Source organism: Cimex lectularius, unplaced genomic scaffold (assembly GCF_000648675.2).
Source record: "Cimex lectularius strain Harlan isolate CLEC.00 unplaced genomic scaffold, Clec_2.1 scaffold29, whole genome shotgun sequence".
Taxonomy (NCBI): Eukaryota; Metazoa; Arthropoda; class Insecta; order Hemiptera; family Cimicidae; genus Cimex; species Cimex lectularius.
Window position 1 is genome coordinate 1594575 of NW_019392675.1, and position 22270 is coordinate 1616844.

The 22270-nt window shown below is 32.9% G+C and overlaps 2 protein-coding genes across 6 annotated transcripts; one reads left to right on the top strand and one right to left on the bottom strand.

Moving 5' to 3' along the window:
- Window positions 1–398: 398 nt before the first annotated feature.
- LOC106668924 lies at window positions 399–10321 on the bottom strand. 4 transcript variants are annotated; one of them, XR_002909956.1, is made up of 5 exons: window positions 10060–10321; window positions 7030–7756; window positions 2980–3113; window positions 778–931; window positions 620–709 (listed from the first exon to the last, which is right to left on the bottom strand). XR_002909956.1 is itself a non-coding variant. In XM_024225470.1 (4 exons), the coding sequence occupies exons 1-3, from the start codon at window positions 10312–10314 to the stop codon at window positions 3007–3009; spliced, it is 1089 nt and encodes a 362-aa protein (XP_024081238.1). In that variant the 5' UTR covers window positions 10315–10321; the 3' UTR covers window positions 2817–2907; window positions 2980–3006. The 4 variants fall into 4 exon arrangements, 2 of the variants coding, with proteins under 2 accessions (XP_014253605.2, XP_024081238.1); XR_001340836.2 differs by lacking the exon at window positions 2980–3113; XM_024225470.1 differs by lacking the exons at window positions 620–709; window positions 778–931 and adding an exon at window positions 2817–2907.
- Window positions 10322–12040: 1719 nt separating this feature from the next.
- On the top strand, window positions 12041–21169 carry LOC106668944 (clathrin light chain). 2 transcript variants are annotated; one of them, XM_014398159.2, is made up of 6 exons: window positions 12041–12209; window positions 12359–12487; window positions 15892–15936; window positions 16001–16132; window positions 16531–16642; window positions 19965–21169. In XM_014398159.2, the coding sequence occupies exons 2-6, from the start codon at window positions 12364–12366 to the stop codon at window positions 20140–20142; spliced, it is 591 nt and encodes a 196-aa protein (XP_014253645.1). In that variant the 5' UTR covers window positions 12041–12209; window positions 12359–12363; the 3' UTR covers window positions 20143–21169. The 2 variants fall into 2 exon arrangements, with proteins under 2 accessions (XP_014253645.1, XP_014253644.1); XM_014398158.2 differs by having other exon boundaries at window positions 12042–12209; window positions 15838–15936.
- The last annotated feature ends 1101 nt before the right edge of the window (window positions 21170–22270 follow it).

The window sequence follows — 22270 nt, forward strand, 5'->3', positions numbered from 1 at the left end:
TATATTTTAATTGCAATTTGTATTAACATTATACCTCATTTTATAAATTTAATCCTGCTCTCGTTATTAGCAAATTCTTATATGGTTTATATTAATACACTTCAGTAATTGGTTTGTCTGAAGACATCATACTGCCTTCCATCAGTGTGAGGGGGTTATTCCTGGAATACATTAGAGTTGGAGATATCCTAAATTTTGGAGAGCCGTAATTCACACAACTTGTTACATGTTTTTTGAAATAAGTGATGATAAAAAATTAAGATAATGGGATGACTTTAAATACAATTTCCAAATACAAGCAAACAGAACAGAAGAGCCCCTGAATTCTGAATCTTGCACCAACAGATAAAACTTCATTGATACAGCGTCTAAACTTAAAGACAAAATTGGCAACAACACCCCGACTAGCTGCATATAATAATATATATCATACATAATACATGTCAGTTCTGACATTTAAAATAATTAGTTAGTACACTATTGTAATTTACAACCAGTCTGTATTAAAGATATATCTATCGATACAATACACTTCAAAATTTATATTTAATATCCAATTGCTTTACCATGCTCAGAACAGGATTGGACTTTGCTCTTGTGGCTCCAATCAGTGTGTTGTATTTGTACAATTGGTCCATTGCCAGCTTCACATCGATTGCGTCGCAACATTTTACAACTGCAATGCATCCTTTGACGTAACCTACTTTATCTGAAAATTTATTTGAAATGTTAGCCAAAATAACACAATAATAAGTTAAATTTACACATGATAAACACTTAATTGTTAATGATGGATCCTTAATTAAGATGTGATGAATATTTTTAATTATTATTAATGGTTGTTTTAGGAATGCAGTCAGAACTTTTTTTGTTTTTATTTGTGAACGTTTCAGAAGTTTTACTTCCTTTTTTCAATGCGGAACTTGGACGCCTACAAACAATAATTGGTTACATTTTTTCAACAATTATTTTTACCATACTCAATATCTTATAGAATTATAAGCATTTCACTCAAATTAAATATATATGAGTGAAGTGAAAAGTAAACTTTATTCCGGGACTTTACGTCCCCTTTAATAATTAAATATGAATACAATATATTTACAGATCACAGCCTGATAAGGATATATGTATATTTACAAAAGTATATACAAACGATGTGATGAAAATTTTATTCTATTGTGGGGCTTCCCAAACTGTGGTATGAGGCGAACTTTCAAAAAATTTATAATTACAAAAATAAAAAAATAACATTGAGCACTGAAAACAAGGTTTTTTTATTTACTCATTCTATATAATTTTTGCATACATAAGCAAAATAGGAAGGTAAGTGAAACGTTCAGGACTAGAGTGGTCAGTTTAATGGTTTCCTAGGTAAAAAACATTAAACATAGGGATCTGTTAATCCCCAAGTTGTTTATCTTCTAATAGTTTGGTGATGCATGCATTCTCGGAATCGGAATAAATGGAAATTTACTTCTGTCTAAGTCCTCGTATGGTTGATTTCCGGGATTTTTTACACAAATCTGCTACCTATCTTAAAAACTCATACTTTAAGCGTAAAATTGCGTCTTGAAATTTGCATTTTCAAGTGGTATAATTCTTCCTGAAGCAAATACGGCATCGCATTATAAAAGCCTTAGCTTCGGGTTCTGTTTCCAGAAACTCGGGAGATAGTCTGCCACACTGTGCGCAACAAAAGCCTCACCAGATTCCTGGTTGACTAGTTTTTGGTCTTCTTTTTCACTCATTTTGAATTATTAAAAATTTGTGCAGATGTTGCATAAACTTTTAGAAATAATCAACAAAAATATACAAGCGTAATTATGTACTGAAAAACAAAAAAATGGAATTACGAAAAAGGAAAGAAATATTTTTATAGGAAAATTATAAAAAAAGTTATTAAAGAAAGAATTACGTTTTATTCAATTTTTTCCGAATTGTTTAAAAATTGATGTAAAACATAAATCTATGTTGCTATTCGCAAGGGTTAACACATGGCCAAATGTGCAATAATTCTAGCCCTAAATAACAGTGATTATAATTACAACAACGAAAGACAAAATTACTCACTTATGAAATTAAATATACTCCTATACAATAAAGGATATGTTTATACAAAATGAATCAATACAACAATTAAGCAGACATTGCGTTGGGGTCATCAACTTTGGACTATACTTTTAAAAGAGCAACTTATTTTTTACACTGAGTCTTTTTCACCCTCACCCCACGTGAACAGCGCCTTGCATCGGCACTCCACTGGACCGCTATAAAGTCAAAACTTTTCACTATACTATGTGATGATATGAGAAGCCTTCATCATTCTTCTGCACTCAGAAGTGAGGGAGTTTTCTCATGGTAACGCACTTTCATGATTACAGGAATTACGCTCTGAAGACTTATTTCTGTTGATGGACCAAAATGTCAAATTGGCCAACGTTTTCAATGATGAAAAAGGTATTGTATACTGGCCTATTTATCAGATATTTTCATGAAAACAATTAGATTTGTTTTTCTTTGCAAGGGAAGAGTACCACAACTTTCAATGCTAATGACAAAGTTCGTGCCTTCAAAAAAAAAAAAAAAAAAAAAAAAAAAAAAAAAAAAAAAAAAAAAAAAAAAAAAAAAAAAAAAAAAAATTAGTTAATTTAAAAGTTTTTTTAAAGTTTTAGGCTGTATCTGTTGAGAAGAAAGAAGTAGAGTGTTTTCCTGTGGTAAATGATTTTTTAAAAGAAAACAACCTGGAGCTTGTGAATAGCACGTTAATTGATGAAATATGTGAACACCTTCGAAGTTTGGAGATGTCCTTTGTGCACTAATTCCCAACAGCTCGAGATACACTGCTGCAAGAATACGAATGTTTGATAGACATTACTTCAGACTCTATTTTCATGTCCAATACACCTATTTTTGGAAAACAAAAATTTCAACCGCTCGTTCAAAAATTGTGTTCTTCTTCCATTTATCACAACTTACCTATGCGAATCCAGAAATCCAGATTTTCTATCTACAGTCAACAAAAGTATATAACAAAGCCATCTCTAGATGCTGAACCCGACATCTGCCTCCAGCTGTCATAAAATAAACCCAAAATATCCAAATTGTGCAGGCTAAAACAACAAGTGAGTTTGAATCATATCTCTAAGTCATGAATCCTTTTATTTAAAAAATATTCAAAAATACTGACAAATCTTACATAACAACTACCCTAAAAGCACAATCAACAGAATCATAAACAATCATAACCCAGCACTTCACAAAACAATATCCTCCATAGTACATAACACATTACCAACCTAATCACAAAGACAAACCTACATACACATTCATTCACACAAAGTAAATTTCTCTCCTCAGAACCCTTTAAAATAGCTTTTAAAAATCACAAAACAGTACGCACACTTTTTTCCAAAGTCAAAGCCAACACCAACAGCCTACCAATCCGATGTAATTTATAAAATTAATTGTATGAAATGTCCAGCTACATACATTGGAATCACATCGCAATATCTGGAAAAAAGGAAAAACACATCTATGACTGTAAAACACAAAAACCAATCCCACAGCACAGCATTGGCCACTTTGAAAAACAACACAACTTTGATTTCGACAAAATACAAATACTAAACACAGAAAACCAAAAACAAATACAAACGCAACTTTCTAGAAATGGTTTATATTAACAGAGACACACACAGCATTAATTACAGATACATGCAAACTCAAAATTAGTTATGCCAACATCATAAAGCAAATAAACTATTAGATTTTATTGTTATATTTCCCTATCCTTCATTATTGTCCTTGCTAATTAACTTCATTCTCAATATCGAATAACCCCGAGTCACAAATCCAACATTTCACAACAATTTCACACAAAACCAATATGCACAAGAATAGCACCTCATTTTATGTGAGTATAAAATACTTCATTCAAAATTTATATTTGCATCTGTATTGTATTTTTTCCAATCAACATGTTTTGTAATTCACCCAGGCCCTGAAGATGACCCGAATAAACGTCGAAACGCCGGCACAAAAAAATAAAAAAGGTATTTTTCTCAACTACCTCATTCTTGACCGCTACTCACGACTTCAACAAAGTAATTATGATATAAATCTATGTTTTTAGTTGGTTCTAGTTAACCAAAGTGATTATTTAAATTGATTTATAATTTTTATGTAAAATGTGGTTGAGAAGAATTTTTTTACATATAACCAATTATTGTTTATTGGCGTTCAAGTTCTACTTTGAAAAAGGAAGTAAAAGTTCTAATAACTGCAACTTCTATAACATCCAATAAATATATGTATTGAGTAAAAACTGGAAGTTCTGACTGGATTACCAAAACAACCACCAACAGAGGGTTCATATTTGAGAAAATTGGCCAAAATGGTAATGGAAGGGATAAACAGTTAATCTAATGTGGTAGCTATTGGAAAAATTTGTTTTTGCCAAAATTTCAAAGTTGTAGAATGAAAGGACGTTATAGAGTTTACATGGAGCATGATTTTCTTGCTTTATTTTTTAATGTTTAAACTATTATTTTTAATATAATTGTTTGATTGTTACCTATCATTGTCTGCATATTGTCGCTGGTTTTTGTTGGTTCAGATGTGTTTCGTTAATTCACCATCTTCAGTGCTTGTATGAATTCTGTGGTGATATTTTAGTAACAAGGTCGTGGGTGGTGTGGGGAGACTGTGTATGTTTCGTGTTGTTTGTCAGTGTATTTGATGGATTAAGTCTGGGTATTTTTTATTGTTCTAATGGTCCTTTTTGAACTTTGGTCCTTTTCCTTTTTAATTGTGTAATGATTCAAATGGTGTGAATGATATTTGCAAGTGACTGTTAATTTGTGTGTCGCTGGTTGGTCACAATAAAAATAAAATACTAACTTGCCAACGGTTTTCTGATTTTCTCAACAACCAAGGTGGAGGGCAATATAATAGCTAAAACCTGTAATAACTCTGGCGAAGGGTAAACCAGAATTTCAATTAACAGAACATAATTAATTACCTTCGGGGTTCATATGAACCCTGAATGATGGTTCGCATTAAGGATGCGGGCATATAATGCAATGGCATATAACTGTCAAAATGTAAAACTACTTATTAAAAATACGAGCAAAACTGAAGCAAAATAGCTATTGGAGGCTATCTAATTAGTGGATTGTATGGGAGCGATATGGAAGCGAACAGGACTAGACAGCAACAGGAAGGATTGTGGGGTGGGAGCAGAGCTAGGATAAATTCCAGATTAGCAACATTTCATAAACAAAATAAACAATTATAATTCGCGATATTTGGCACAAACACGTGTATTTATGAGGTTTTTAATGTTGAATGTGGTATGTTTATATATTGGGTTGGTGCAAATTTAATGCAGGTTTTGAAAATTTGTTTTGTTTAATAACCTAAATCCTCAAATCTAATTTATGGATTGTAATAAATATTTTTAACTATTCTCTTTTATACAAAATGTTTAGTTTATGTTGAATTTTATAAGAATGACGACATGCAAAATTAATTAAGTCTGAACTAGATTTTCATCAAATTTATTTCTAGAATTTAAATTTAGGCAAAGTGACGTCCAAAAGGCGACTAAGATCAATAGGTTTTTTTTTTTTTTTTTTTTTTTTTGGGGGGGGAGGAAGCATTGGGGATGTGAACCCTGGATGAATAGTGCCATTTATGGTGACTGTTTGGTTCTGCTGTTGTTTTTACTATAATTTCCTGAAACTATCATAGCGGAGAAATATTGCCAAGAAATTGACAAAATGCATGATAAATTACAACAGTAGCTACATACATTCTGATAAGTCAAATGCATCCTCCTAGTGCTTTTCATGCTTAATAAACAGCACGTAACACTTTGATGTGCACTAAAAAACCGACAGTCGTTCAACCTCAAAACATCCTCGCACCAAAACTTTCACAGTCCTGGCTAGGTTTCCAAAATGCGAGACAAGTTTCACAAAACAGTTGCACGAGTGAATTTCGCGCAGTGGAAACCCTGCTTAAGGACTTAGGATATGAAACCATACCGCACCCTCCATATTCACCAGACCTCTCGCCTACAGTCGTCCACTTTTTTAGACATTTTGATCATTTCCAGAGGGATAATTTTTTTAGAGAAAGTGGTGAAGCTGAAAACACCTTACAAGACTTTATTGTGAATCAAAATAAAGATTTTTATATCAGCAGAATAAAATGCTTCGCAAAAATGTAGAGACTGTTATGGAAAATATTTCGAATAAATTTTCTTTATTTTATAAACATTAAAACTAGTTTTGACTACCTTTTCAAAACCAGTAAAAAAATGTATTCTTTTCCTTCTTTTTCATACTTGTCTTCTTTTAGTCGGAATAATTTTGGTCTGTCTGTCATGTATTTCAGTACTGCAATTTTGTGTCTGTGTGGGTTGGTGGTTTGAATAGGCTTGCATGATGTCAATTGACAACTGACAATTTTCTGTATTTGTCAAATTGTAGTTTGTCTTCAGTTTTTGTGATTGTTAAGTCTAGTAAGTTAATACTGTTGTTTGTTCCTACTTCTGTGCTGAATTTTATGTTTTTGTGTAATTAGTTCAGATCCATCAGTATGTTGTTAACATCTACTATGGCAAATATATCGTCTATGTATCTGTGTGTATATATATGTTAAGATCAAAAAGACCCCAATTTAATCTATTCAAGCACACCAACAAACAACACTAATACTTACACAGCCCCCACCATCCACCACCTAACTAAAACTTCACTCCACAGAGATCACCCAAACATTGAAGATGAAGTGTCGAAACGTGTCTGAACCAACAAAAATCAAAAAGTATAGGCACACCAGTACAATAGCTAACTATCAAACAAAAAGTTTATCACCCCATAGACCACAAGAGGAAATCTCTTAATTTTTTTTTTGTATTTCCCCATCATTAGGCACAATATAGGCCAATAAGTACTATTATACGAATAATATAAAATATTAAATAGATTTATAGGTTATAATATAAAGAAATTTACTAACAATAGTAGTCAAATAGAGCTCTGAGGAGATGTGCACTTGAATTTTCCATGTTGCATTGCAAGACACATTCCAAGAGCCTCTGATAATCAGCAATGTTGTGACGAGTAAGGAAAGTTTTCGATATCTGAGGAATCTGCATTTCGATATGTTCTTGTAAGCCTTTGTGAGTGAGGAGAAGTTGGACGGAGGTTTGTTGGTCTTCGTGCCAGTGGCTAGTAAAAAGTGAAAGCCAGAATGCCCCCAGCACAGAATAGTCGTCATTTTGTACTGAATACTGCAATGATGAATCATATATCACTTTGACTGATGCTCTGCTAATAATGGGTACGGATGTCTTGATAAGATTCCTGATCATCTTTGACACTTCCGGCCTCAAAGAGGGCAGCCTCTTAGTCACATTTGTAAACTCATCCATGGCCTTTTTGAAGTTGCCCTTTTGCCAGAACAGCTGGGCGGTGTAGTGGGCAAAATTTGAAGACCTTTTAAACTCTTTTAAACACTTAATCTGACAGATGCTTTTGACGGCCTCTAAGCCTTTGACATGTCCACCGATTGAAAAAAAATTGGCCAAAAGATGCAAGACTTCCACTTCGGGGTAACTCTGCGTTACTTTACACTCAATTAACTTATCGTAAACTTGGTCAGGTTTTGTCATTTTCAAGTAGTGCATTACATCAGATGAAGTTCCAAGAAGATGTAACTTCTTCTCTTTCAAAAGTTTATTATCCTTAAACATACAAAAGTAATCATTTTAAAGCAACACATTCGAGAATTTTTTTTATCTATTAAATATTTATAATAGTCATAAATAATAACATAATTTTTAATTTTTTTGATCAATAGTTTCCTTATCCTTATCACCCAGATCACCAATCAGCTTGCTTCATCATCTTGAGCATAAACAATACTGAATGGGGACCTCATCACATCTGGCATGAGAGTCTCTTATACAAACTAAAATATGTCCTTCTAAATACCTTGTCTTTCACTCCTACTGAATGGATCGACAAGGATCGAACTATGTAGCAAAAGGTCATAAGGCTCCAAAAACAAATAAATTTGATAGGGACTAAACATTTTCAGCATACAACAGTAACAAATCTAATCAGATACCTAGAAATATGGAATGACTTACTACATGAACGCAGAAACATCTTTTGCAATGTCCTATCAAGTTTTAACAGACTACAAAGGGGAAGAAAAATTTAGGAGAAAATCAAATATAATTACAGTGATACCTCTTGCCAAGGGACTGTCAGGGTATGATTACTTTTATCCTGTTTTGGGAGGCATCCTCTAAAGAGAGATGCTTATCCTCTAATAAAACTGTAATAGTATATATTATCTAACTCCATTGCAGCCATTTATACATTCTACCATTGGCCCTGATACAATACACATTCGCATTAATAAAAACATTCAATTCCAATGCACATTATGGAAAACAAAAATATCAGAACTATGTACAACATAGCTTTTGTATAATTTAGAATAAATGACTGAAAAAAAAGGGGTGCTGATATCAACGGCCCAGGTCAATTAAGCACCTAATGCATGCAGTTCCAAACCCATTCATATAAATATAAAAATAAGATAAAAATATCAGTACTATCTACAACAAACAACCCTGTTTCCCCAAGAATCGGTACAAGGGACCCAAAGACTCGATGCCGAACTCAATGGAGTCAAGGGATTGCAGCCTTGAATTAAGTGGGACACATTGAGCAACCTTTCTCTCCATGCCGGACAAATACACAGGCTTCGGCCCAAAAGTAAGTATCCGTGTGTCAACCTGATATGGCCTATTCTTAATTAGGTGAGGATGACCCTCTTCTACTAGTCAGGTCCTCCACGGGCTATCTATCAACAGTGCTGTTAATTCATAAGAGGTTCTCTGCTGATCCAGCCATTTTCTTTTTATCATGTTTTTATTAGGTTTTTAGTATTTTTTAGTAAATTTTTAGAGCCTGATTGTAGTGGTTAGGTCCAAATGTTGGGAAGTCCCATTGTTAGCCGCCTTGTCCGCTTGTTTGTTACCCACCAGACTTATGTGTGCGGGTACCCAGAAAAAAACCAAGAAGCTCCAGTTCATTGTAACTCCCCTTAATGTTTTTAGTTTAAATTAAAAGTACCACCGAGTAAATGAAACCTCTTGCAAAATGTTCAAAGTCATGCATTATACGACATACACAGCAGATAGAATTAGATTATGGAAAGAAATGTTATGGAATGGAAATCATTAAATGAAAACTATATCGGAAAGAAAATAAGATTGTACAATGTTAACAAATTCACAGAAACACTCCAATTCAATGAATAATAATTGTAAATTACAATTAGATGTTGTTTATACCCTCAGAGATCCTAACAAAAATGAAAAACTAATCTGGCTTGTCTCCCCCCTGGCTTTCTGTACTGTTGCAGACTGTAGAACAATTGACTGTAGGACGATGACAGTGTCCTTGTCCTTAATTTAGCGTCCTCTAGAGATTAAATACATAGAAAATGAATCTTCTATGCCAATTCATCTGTAACTGTCCTGTAAACGGGGGTGTCTCCCTAAACAAAGGAATCCCTTATCTGTTTCATTGTATACAGTATACAGATGGCTCCAAAACCAATGGAGTAATTGAGACAGGAAATACAGGAAAAGCCAGAACCTGAAGGATACACACGCCCTTTAACTTAGGAGTTGATAAATAGCATTAAGTTTCAAGTCTGCAATTATGACCCCACTTTTAGGTCACAGTTGAGTTATAGGGATATGGATGGAGACATAACCTAGAGCACCAAGACTTGGTAAAAATAAATAAGCAAATAACAGTCAATCTACTTCTTGAGAGAAGGATCAAGTCAATTGAAGTGAACTATCCTTAATACTTCCTACTAATAAAGTACATTAAACCAAACGGATGCAGTAGTTGTGGAATAGCAAACTTCCTAGTATCTTCTTATCATCATCACCATCATCATAGCTCGATATAACACCTGACAACGTAACAGACCTATTGAAAAGAATAAGATTATTACCTTTGTAGCCATACAAGTGATGAGCATATCTCGATGGACGACCGCCGTCGAATGATGCCATTGCGGGGCGAGAAACGAGGACCCGCAGACGAGGCAGCTCCTGTTCAGCAAGAATTTCATCATCATATCCATCCGCCCCATAGCAAAATAGCCCATTGGTGATATATTAACACTCGTCCTCAATTTTCTGGCAAAAATAAAACAATACAAAAACGCCTCATAAAAACAAAACAAATCCGATAGACAATAGGTCATCTGATTTCGCTGTTATAAAACACGTCATCGGCCGAGTACGTAATTTTTTTTAAAGATATTTAACTATGAATGAAATGTTAAATCAGTGTACATTTTTCTTGTGTTATATATACTTGAATAATAATAATTTACAAATAATAATAATAATATATAAATAATAATATAATTTCGAGTGATTTACAAGAGTTACTGGGTCCCCAGTGTTTCTTTCGAAGAGCACTTTTCAGCTTTCTCAAATTTATTGGAATTTATAATGAGATTTAAGCCTTTTCCCAAATTGTTATACCATTGAATGTTTGCCTGCTAAGTTTTTAATATTAAGCTGGGAAACAAGAATATTTCGGCTAATTGTTGAAAAAGTGTGTTGTGTAAGATTTGGGTCATCGATAGTGTCCCCAATCCTAAATATTAACGTCTTCAGCAATATTAACGTTCTAAGCTCATATAAGCTTAGAGCTTTAGTATAAATATTGTCAAATAAATGTCCTCAACATATATACATTTTTTCCCACATTCCTTATCCAAACGCACCAATCGTATCCCAAGCATTCACAACTCATCGAAAACTTCAGCCTAATCCTTCAGAATCGCAGCTGCCAATCTCTGAAATTTGCTTCCTCGGAAATATGTTCTGCTTACGCCCACTAACTCAAACCCTCCCCCCAGCGACAAGCGACATACCCAATGCTATATAAAGTATAAACCTTATTCAAAGTGAAAGACAGTTTCTCACTGAAGATGGCACAATGCTGAAACGTGTTTGAAACCGTGGAGTGAAGGCAGACCCAGTAGTGGCCCTATGTCGGTTCAACATGAATTCACCGACTCGCAGACCAAAACCAATCATCAACTTTTATCATTTTTCTGCATCTTTTGCATTCAACTCAATTTGAACGTTGTTTACAAATTTCTTCAGTCTTAAAATTGGGCTATTCATTAATAATGTATATGTTATATAGGCGGAATGAAAGGGAAGACAAATCAGAAGAGTATTGATGTAACCATGTATTGATGTAAGTAGAAGAGGACCTAAGGAGGCCCACGGAACACCAGAATTAATAAAGCCAATGTCAAATCGTTTGAAGTTGAAATTTACAACTTATATGCTACTCCTCAGGTTGTAAATAAATAAAGCTTAAATATTTATAGTGGTAGAGATGAAATTAAATTTAATATACATACAGTTATTCTTAATGATAAGCTCAGATGCAAAATGTTTTCAGCATGCGTTTGCTGTATAGTCGTTGTTTTGCTTTTTCCTGAAATAAAGCAAATCAATGAGAAAAGTTTTTTTGAAAACTGGTTTTTACATGGTTTTTTCTTTACTAAAATGTCTAAAAAATGAGTTTTGTAATACAAAGGTTATGTTTGAACAAATTACGAAGTAAAACTCGATTGTTTAGGAAATGTGGGTCGGATTTTTTATCCAGAAACTCCTTTTGGCAACTAAATTTGTACATAAATTTAGTTTTATCTATTTTAGTCAGAATTGACTGAAATTTGTATACTTTTTTGTTTGTTTTATGTGTGATTGAAAGACAATTCAAATGAAGAGGGATTGGGAAAAGGTTTGCCAAATAGGCGTGAGTCGGTTCGAGAAATTTCTTATTTTGAAAAATCACCGAACAACCGGATAATTTAAAAATTTATTCAATTGCATTTTATTTAGAGTTTTTTCTCCTTGTCTGTGGGAAATTTTGCGTCTTGACGAGGGATTGTGGTGGCACTGTTTTCAGATAACTCGGTCTCCCTGTAGGACGGTCCATTTCCTTCAAAGTTCCAAGTCCGGGCCTGTGTTCTGTATCGTCGTATTTCGTACTTTTTTTTGACTTTTCAAAAACTTCAATTCCGACGGGGCAATCTTCAGTTTTCATCTCCTACTTCAACCAAAAAGGGTGAGTTCTGTGTACATTCTGCATTGCCGACGGGTCACGTCCGGTTTTAACACTTACCGACTGCTGTTCCTTCTGTCTAGGCTCAGTTTTTGCCCCTTTTTTAATATCAGTTTTCCTTAACTTTTCCTTTTCTCTCTCTGTTTTTCCAGACGAAATGGAAGATTTCGGTGATCGTTTCGACGAGAGTGAGGTGGATCCGGCGGCGGAATTCTTGGCCAGGGAGCAAAATCAACTGGCAGGGCTTGAAGACGAACTTAGACCGGCCACCGTCATAAATGGTATTAACTACAGAAAAAATACACTGCCTGGCTTTTCAGGCAGCAATGATTGGATCCCTTGGTCCTGTTGTCTTGTGCAGCAAAACCTCTGTCGAGTCTATCAACAATTATAGAACTATGTGACTTCTGTTAGCTTATAAAATAAATAATTCTATCTAGTGGCCTGTATTTTCAGATAGATCTCGTTTGCATACACTTGTTGCCTTAGTCTGTCTGACATATTTTTTTTTAAATGGATTTAGTGAGGAAGGTTGATGTATACAATTCTTTCCTCCACTGTGACCTAAACTGGTCTAGCTTATAGCCGTATCTTGGAAAGTACGCTATTCTTTATAAAACTGAGCACTTTCCTTGGTGCCTCTTTGTAGATTGACTTGGGTATGAGAAATGTACTGCTGAAGTGGCTGTACCTTAAACGGACCAACGTTTTACATTCATAAAGGATATTTGCCTTTGTGGTTGAGATGTTACTGGTTCCTCCTGACAGAGCCGGCCTGTTTCCATCAGCCTTGCCCATCTTCTTAAGGTTAGTTAAGAGGGCATTGGCTGGTATAAGGGCCCTATAATTCTCAAATCTTGCCTGCTGGGAGAGAGTTCTTTCGCCTTCCGTTTTGAGATATTTATAAACTTACTTACATTTATTACTTTTATCTCTTAGCTTGCCACATACCTGGAGGGTTTGAGTTTTTCTTTCTCAATTCATTTTTCCAGTAACAACTTAAGCATACACTCCGAAGTACTTGTTTCTGGGCCCGTGGGTGAGAGGGTTGCCTCTTTTTTGGTTAGTTGGTTAGCCTGTTCATTTCCTTCTTACCTTCATGTCTGGGTACCCACTTTACGGTTTGCTTTCCCAGGGTCATTAGTTTTGGGATGGTTAATCCCTAACCAGTTTAGGCACTTCCAGACAAGTTTGGAGTTGAAAGGACACACATTTAGTGCTTTTATGGCTGCCTGGCTGTCTGAGAATATGTATATCTGTGCACCTTTCTTATATTTCTTTATAAACTCATTTGCATATAGCTGTATTGCATGGAATTCAGCTTAGATAATCATTGAGTTAGTCCAAGGAGATTTACTAGATGTAGTTTGGCCTTTTTACCCTTAGGCTTACTTTCTTTTCCATCTTTAATGCATCAGTGTACCATATTAGAGCCCCTTCTTGAAACTTGGGGCTACCTTTCTTCCAAATCTCCTTGTGGTCTGTGTCCTATTTAAGGGGCTGTCAAAGTTGAGCTTTCTCTCATTTTTTCAAACAGTGTTGTAGCCATCTCATTTATTTTAATTCTTTTATAATTCTGGTTTTATTTCCTTATATCTCAGGAGTCTGTTGATACTCTTTGTACATAAATATGTAAGGGTGGGAGGTCGAGTGCATTTCCATTGCCATAGAGGGGCAGGTAATATTGAGACACAGACATACGTTGGGTGGTCTGTGTACAAAAACAGTGAGGAAAAGTGAACCAAAATGATTAAAAAATGTTCCAACTATGGATAATTCTATTGGTTGACGAACTGTCCATTATATCTGATCTGTTGCCCCCCCCCCCATAGTGTTCTATTCAGTTCAATCCAATGAAAGTGTATTATAGAAATACACTGATGGACAAAATTAACGCATGATGATTATTCATAATTTGCATACCAAAAATAGATTCGACTGGAAAAATAAAACATTTTAAAAAAAATGTGTATTACCTAATTCTTTTTAAAAAGAGAGAGAGAGAGAGAGTAAAGAACAACAAATAAAAACTATAGAAACAACTTTTTTGTCCCTTTAATATCGAGTGTTTTCACCTCTGGCATGATCACGCCCATTAAACACCTTTGCATTAACTTGGAAAAGAGTTCTAGTAAAATCCTGAGGATTCTTTTATGCCATTTAACAAGAGCAGCCCAAGCCCTCCATTCCAACCTCATTCAGGTAGTCAACCTTTCGTGCTCTATGGGGCTTGGCATTATCAAGAACCTCTTGCCGATGTGGGGGCAAATGGCATTATATGTTCTTCGATTATGTCTTGTGAGTACCTCTGTTTCTCTGAAGCGTCGAAGAACCCTTTTGATTGTAGAGTGATTTATACTCAGTCTACTGGCGACTTCGCGCTGGCTATATCCTTCCTCTAATAATGTCATGTCCCTGACACTGCCTTACCCACTCAAATGCTGACTGGAGCCATTGAAAAAGGTTTAAGGATAAGAATCAAATGATATCGATGAAGGAAAAAGATTAACTGAATGCGATCTTTAGGCGTAGCAGAATGGAAGGGCTTTGTGCTACTTTTTGTGAAAATGGGATTGAGTTCAAAAGTAAACAAATGAAGTAAACAAAACATTATTTACTGTTTATTTTTACTACAATGCCTTCTAATTACCTGTAACTAATGTGGAACAGTAATGGATTTTATATTAAATAAATTGAATGATGCGTTAAATTTATCCATTGGTGTACTTGCTGTTTTAGTCTTGTCAGACATATTTTGGTAGTCTGTGTACAAAACCAATGAGGAAAGGTGGATGAAAATAATTGGAAAATGTCCTATGGGTCTATTCTGTTGCTCCCCATATTGAAATATGTGACCTAGCTGTTTAAAATATGACTTGAGATCAATCTTTTCACTTCTCATGATTAAAAGAAACCATTTTTGCCCCATTGACTGTAAAATAATCCATTTATTCTGTACGCTTTAGTTGCTATCAGTTGGCAGTTGATTATGGTGCCCCCTCCCCTGCTGCAAAATATTCAGTTCTGACTAAGTTTAGTTCAGTCTATTTGATTTATTGTAGAAATATGTGACTTATTGCAATTTACAAATTCTTTCCAATTCGCCCTAGTTGTTATCATTCCATGGAATTGTCAAATTTCTTCTCAAGGTTGTGTGATGGACCTGTAGTTTGGTTGTTTGTGATCATTCTGGTCTGACTATCGTTGCTGTAATTTAAAGGAATTTATTATGACTTGTAGTTTATAAAATAATTATTTCCTGCAAATCAAGTTCAAGTTTCTATATTACACTCAAATCAGGAATTTCTTATAAAAATGTAAATAAATAATAGGTGGTTTTATGATGATTCTTTTCTTCCTTCGTTCCTGTATGCTAAAGTTATTAATTACAATTCTATTTGCAGACCTGTATCATTTCTCATCTTTCACATTCAGCTCAAATTAATTGGTAGAAAAAGTATCAAAACTAGAAACATTTCCTTGTTTAGTGTGCATCTCCTTTACAGTCACATTTCTTCAATTTAAAAAAAAAGTGCAAATTTGAAAAGCCGGACGGGGTTGCTCACTAAAAACAACAGTTAAAAATAATTTGCCATTATTAGATTCTGTATGAATAAGTTTTAAATTTAAGGTCCAGATGGTGATTTAGGTCAAATAGTAAATGCTGATGGAATTAATTCTGTAGGTCAACCAGAACTCAATGGTCCAATGAATGGAGGAGGCGATTCAGGTAATTGTTTGATCTTGGTATACAAATTGGCTTATTTAATGTCGAATCTATTTATTTATTTTAGAGAGATCAGCATTGTATGCAGAAGACGATATTAGGACCACGAGTCCCACTCCGGTCAAACAACCTCCAAGGGAAGAACCTGAAAAAATTAAAAAATGGAGGGAGGACCAGAAAAAAATGCTGGAAGAAAAAGGTTTAATATCTTAGCCCTAATTATATTGCTTTTTTCAAATATAATTATTGAACAGGGTTATTACTTAGTGCGATAAACACTGCCTCCCTTCAGGCATAATTTTATTGTGCTACTGTCGGTCAAAAGAATGGAAACAATTATATTATTAATAGCAGAACTGATTTACACACTGTAGATGACGCATATTGTGAGAATTAATATTTATAACATAAATACAAATTGGTTAAATATGTGATCTCGGTAAACAACTTTTTCAAAAGTAATATTTATTTTCAATTTACACAATTTATTAGTGAGAACTTGGAATAGTTTGTCTTATTGAAACTAGATAATAACAAGTTTTTCTAATCCTGAATTATTTTGTTTAGATGGGCATAATTTACCGTTATTTATTTTAGATCGAAATGAAGAAATTAAAAAAGAAGAATGGCGTGAATCGGCAAAAAAAGAGCTTGAAGATTGGTATAAGCATCAAGAAGATTTGCTTGCAAAGACAAGATCTGCAAACAGGTGAATATGAAATAATTGAATTATTTACATTTGTTGGTGACAAAAATAAATGAATTGTTTCATTGGTTTAAGTTGAACTTCAAACGTTTATAGATTTTACTTTCTTTTATACTAATTGTTTTATTTATTATTAGTTAATTACAATGAGTCTCATATTGATCATCACCATTAATATTCATTTTTCTGTAAAATTTGGTTATTAATATTAAAAACGTTCTCATAAAGTTTTTAATACATTAAGTGATACTGAACTAGTCATTACTGAATGTGACTCCTTATTAAATATTTAAAAAATACTCTAAAGTTGTTTTTAGTATTATAATTGATTTTATTTTTATTATATGTTTATAGTGTATAAAAACTGTTTAAAAACAAATTTTCTCATTTATTATTGCTTACCAGAGAAGCTGCCAAGTAAGTAATTTATTTCTCATTTCTTGCTCAGATAATTTAATTAGAAACTAACAGTATTAAATGTTTAAAAGGGCTCAGATCTTGTAGTATTTAAATTTATTTTAAACTTTTAGATCAATTTAAAAAAAGTGAAACTCGTCTTTAATGGAATGCAAGGAAGAAGTCCATGCCCCATTATTGAGGAATGCCTATTTGCCTTTTTAGTATGGTCTAAAATAAATAAATAAAACCATGTATGTTTACAAGTCTTAGTCTGGTTTTAACTTACAAGGGGAAGCTGGTGTTAATAAAACATTTTTTTGTGATACTAAGCCGAAAAATATTAGACACATGGATCATTTATGCTAATAGGTCCTAGGAGCCAAGAAAATAATTATTGTACATTACGATGTAGCCTCTAGACCAGTAAAACTCAAAAATCGATCTGTGTGGGCTGAAGGAATCATGCAATTGTATAGTTGCAGTGAGTGTGGTCGCCTTTATCTCTGTGTGGTACAAGTCAGTTTCAATCAGTTGTACACCCATTTAGTTTGTACAAAACACAAACTGTTTAGGTAGTCAGATTTTCAGCATGTTAGTTGCAAGTGGGTGGGCTTTCATACAAAGCCTTTGCAGTCACTCCTGGGACCAAACTGTTGTGCAATTAAAAATTTGCATGTGTGTGCCTAGTCTAAAACAACTACACCGATCTACAGGAGAGTAGGGGTTTAGAACACAAGATTTGGCCTTTGTAAATGAATTATAATTGGTAATATAAAATAGAATTGTTTGATGAGCTTTTTCATTATTTTTTTCCTTATAATAATGCTGTTATGTGTCAAGCAATGTCAAATGTTGTTGATATAGCTTGAAAGAAAAAATACCCTGTTTTCCAACTCTTGTAACAATCTAAATATGAATTTTCATCTCAATAAAAAATAATCATTTTTGGGCAGCAATTTTAATATCGCCGATGTCCAATGATCCACTTAAAAATTTATAACTCCTCAAAATTCAATGCTGTTTCAAGAAAAAGTTAGTCACGAGCGGGATTCGAAGATCGTGGGTTCGAATCCCACTCGTGATGCTAACTTTTTCACTTCAACCAAGACCTTACATAAAAAGAATAATTAATTGAAAAAAGTAATTTGGTCAATCAGATCACTAAACATAATGACTTTACTAAGTGATTAAAGAGGATCTGAATTGTTTAAAAAAAAAAAATTTGACCTACTTTACTCAGAGCATCTTTCAGTTTTTGCAACTTGTTATATATCTAACAACTTTTAACACGTTCATTAAGGCACTGATTTGTAGACATTCCCGAAAAACGGAAAAACAATTTTTTATAGTTTTGAAATCTGTTTAGGTTTATAAATGACCCTTAATTAAAATGTTGACACAAGATACATATATTTTTGAAAGAAAAATATTTAGCATTAAGAGAAATGTAGTTCACATCGATGATTAAAAAAAAAGTCTATTATAGGAATAAAAAATTTCCAAAAGATCAAATTGAAAAATGATCTTCACAACAACATGACAATGCGATAACTAATGGCTTGTGAAACCAACTCGATTAAACCTCAACACTACACAAGCTTTGAAATCCAGAAGAGGTGCATCGTTCTGGAACAATGCCCTTAATGGACGTGTTAATACGATTCATCATATTATTTTCTTATTGTTCGTGAGAGTACAAATTAACTGATATATAATAACCTTGAGATGCATGCAACCAAGGCAGAAAACCATATTTTAAAATAATGTAATATTTACCAAGGTAAATGTAATATTTTTCGCCTAGTATAACCACAAACCTTTTAATTTAAATAAATATTTATATAAGTGTACAATTCATGCTCTTGATACATTTAATTCGTTCACCACGACAATCCTTTTTGTTTTCCTATATTTTTGTAAAACACAAGCAAATGAAATGTGATTCAGAGCAAAGTTGTACATTTTACACTAAATAAATGGAGGCTTTATATTATAGTGGAATATAAAATGTGTAGAAATCCAATCTTTTGCGGGGGCTGTGCAAATATATTCGTTAACACTTGCACCACCATTGGTAAAATAAAAACTTACACTTCTTTTTAGACCCAACAGTTTTTTTTTATTTTTTATTTTATTGTACTTAGCATAGACAAAAAAGAAAATTTTTATTTATAAGTTGCCTATGAACACAACTTATAAATAAAATTTTTCATTTTTTTTTTGTGTATGCTAAGTATGATAAAATTTTATTAATTATTTTATTTTACATTATTACCTAACTATTAAACTGAATAAAAACTGAAAAGTAAGAGCTTTGGGGTAAACAGAAAAACCAGGACAATGGACGAAGGGTAAGGGATTAAGGTGCTAGTAGTAGGGCTAAGCTTTTTTCCTACTTCAGTGGGTAAAGTGATAACAATTTTACTTGAAAAAAAATTGTAACATGGATCGTAATGTGGGTTCCAGGTATCTTTTTATTTACAAAATAAGCAATAACAATTATATTTTTGTTCAAAAATTTCAAAGAAAATTATGTTCAGGAAAGACCTAATAGAGGAATAAATTTAAGGGTAGATTTAAAAAAATTAAAACTAGGCAGCACCAAAAAAAAAAGATCTCTGGGTCTTGAAAGGCCCACAACAGTGGTGTGTGTTAAGAAGTACTTCACTGTATTTTAGAAATATTTCTTCTATGAATTTATGATTTATCATAATTACAGTTATAAGGGCGATTAATATTACAAATCAATTGTGTTGTAATTTTTTTTTTAGCAATAGTTAATTTGAACAGAAACAATTTTATTTAAATCACTATTTGATTAATTTGAATCACAACTTAATTTGCTATGACAGTTCTAATATTAATTGACTTATTCAGCTTTTTTTTAATGACATTGAATCTATATATTTGCATTTATTTGTAACAGGAATGCCGAGAAGCAATTTGTAGCAGATGCCGGTGCTATAGAACCAGGAACAGAATGGGAAAGAATCGCTAAATTATGTGATTTCAATCCGAAATCCAGTCGTACAAGTAAAGACGTTTCACGTATGCGTTCTATTATATTACAGCTCAAGCAGACATCGATTACAAAACAGGCCTAAAAGAAAATGTGATTTATTACTGTCCTCTGAAACATTAAACAGAGAAATTTGATAAGATTATTTACAAAAAATTAAATAAAAATTACATTAATAAAAAGAAAAAGGGGCCATTGTTGAAAATAAATAACTTTTTTTCTGCCGCTCCAAATAAATCTTTTACAGTAAATAAATGAATTTAAAAGTAAACGTTTTATAAATATAAATAAAGTATCCTTACGACAAATTAGCGAAGAAATAGAATTTAGGTTTGCTGAAACTGCAAAAGTATTGTCCTACTATAATAGTAGTTAAAAAAAAGAAGGAAAAAAAGAGATGCAAGTGTTTAGAAGCGAAAAGTGTAACTGTTGATATCCTAACTACTCAAGCTGAATATAGCATCTTCATTTATTTTACATTTTAATGTAAATAAGTATTATCAAATAAATAATTATCACTGAAAGCATAATTTATCGGTTCGTAAACAAATATTATTAAAAAAGGAAAGAAAAATTATTTGTTATTACATATTATATATATATAATATATACATATATATTCCACGTTAAAAAATGTTAGCTATTATTAATGATCAATCCATATTTCTGTGTTATTTATAATTTGTTTTGAAGGCTTATCGTATGTATATATTATTATTTTTATTTAACAGTTTTAACAGGATCAAATTAATATGTATAAGTTTTGTATTGAATATTGTACTTTATTAGAAATTGCTATTTATTTTTACATTGTAACAGAATTTATTCAGTCTGAATTAGTTAACTCATAAATTCCAAATTAAATTACATTTTACTTAACAGATTAAATAACAATTATATTAAACTCAATATGAACACGTTTTCAATGTAGATAAATTTATAGTTTTATTTTATTATTTAATGAAAAGAACAGAATATATATCTTTTTTTTTCTAAGTTGGTTACCTATTTCTAATGTTGGTACTATATTATCATTTAATCATAATTGTACCTTTACATGATTTATTTTTATTATTTGGAATGTAATCTCACAAATAAATATTCATTATTTATGTGTGTTGCCGCTTTGCTGTATTCCTTCATAAAAGGGACTGCAATTTAGGCTTATTTTGTACATTTTCTTGTACCTCTACTCAGTTCTAACATTACTGTATGTTGAGAGTGAATGTATTTATTAGTTTAATTAAGGTTTTTTAGTTAAGATAAAAAAGTCAATGGCACGAGCGAGATTCAAACCCACGATCTTCGGCTTGATACGCCGCTGGTCACGATAGCTCAAGTGGTAGAGCAGCGGCGTATCTAGCTGAAGATCGTGGGTTCGAATCCCGCTCGTGCTATTGACTTTTTTTTATCTCAACTAAAACACCTTAATTGATTGAATATATTAATTGGTCAAGCAGACCACAAAATTAGTGAATTTAAGAATTTATTAGTGTGAATGCATAGCGTGAGAGGGCCAATGGTGGAATATTCTATAGAATATATCCTATAGACATTACAGAGGTGGTTTCTTTTGCTTGCAAGCTTGCATATCTGTCCAGCATGTAAAGAAAGATTGCTCGATGTGTCCCACTTAATTGAAAGGGGCAATTCCTTGGCTCCATATTGAGAGAATGTAAGCCAACCGATATGAGGATTGTCTTGAGCAGGGCAGTGAGTGTGGATCCCCTTTTCTGATTTTTGCAACAGGACTGATTGTATTTTGATGTAAATATTTAGAATGAATGCATTTATTATTGTGAATGTATCATGTAAAATGGTGGACTATTGAGAATTCTATAGACCTTGCAGATGTGTTATAACCTCTTCTCCAAAGAATTTAAGTTAATAAGTTAAGTGTGAAGTTAAGTTCAGTCGTCAAAATCCAGATTGCAGTGTGCATTTGGATATTGTTTTTTTGAGTGAAAGAAATAAGTTAACCCGGCTAACATTGAGTGTGTACTCACACTAGCTAGTAGCTTGTATATGTGTCTGGCATGTAGAGAAAGATCACTTGACATATTCCACTTAATTGAAGAGTATCATTCTTTCGCTCCATAATGAGAGGATGTAAGCCAACCGACATGAGAATTGTGCTTGAGCTGCATACAGAATGTTTTGTTTCCTTTCTTTGTCTAATGAGAGTGAATGCATTTTTTAAAGTTAATGTGTAA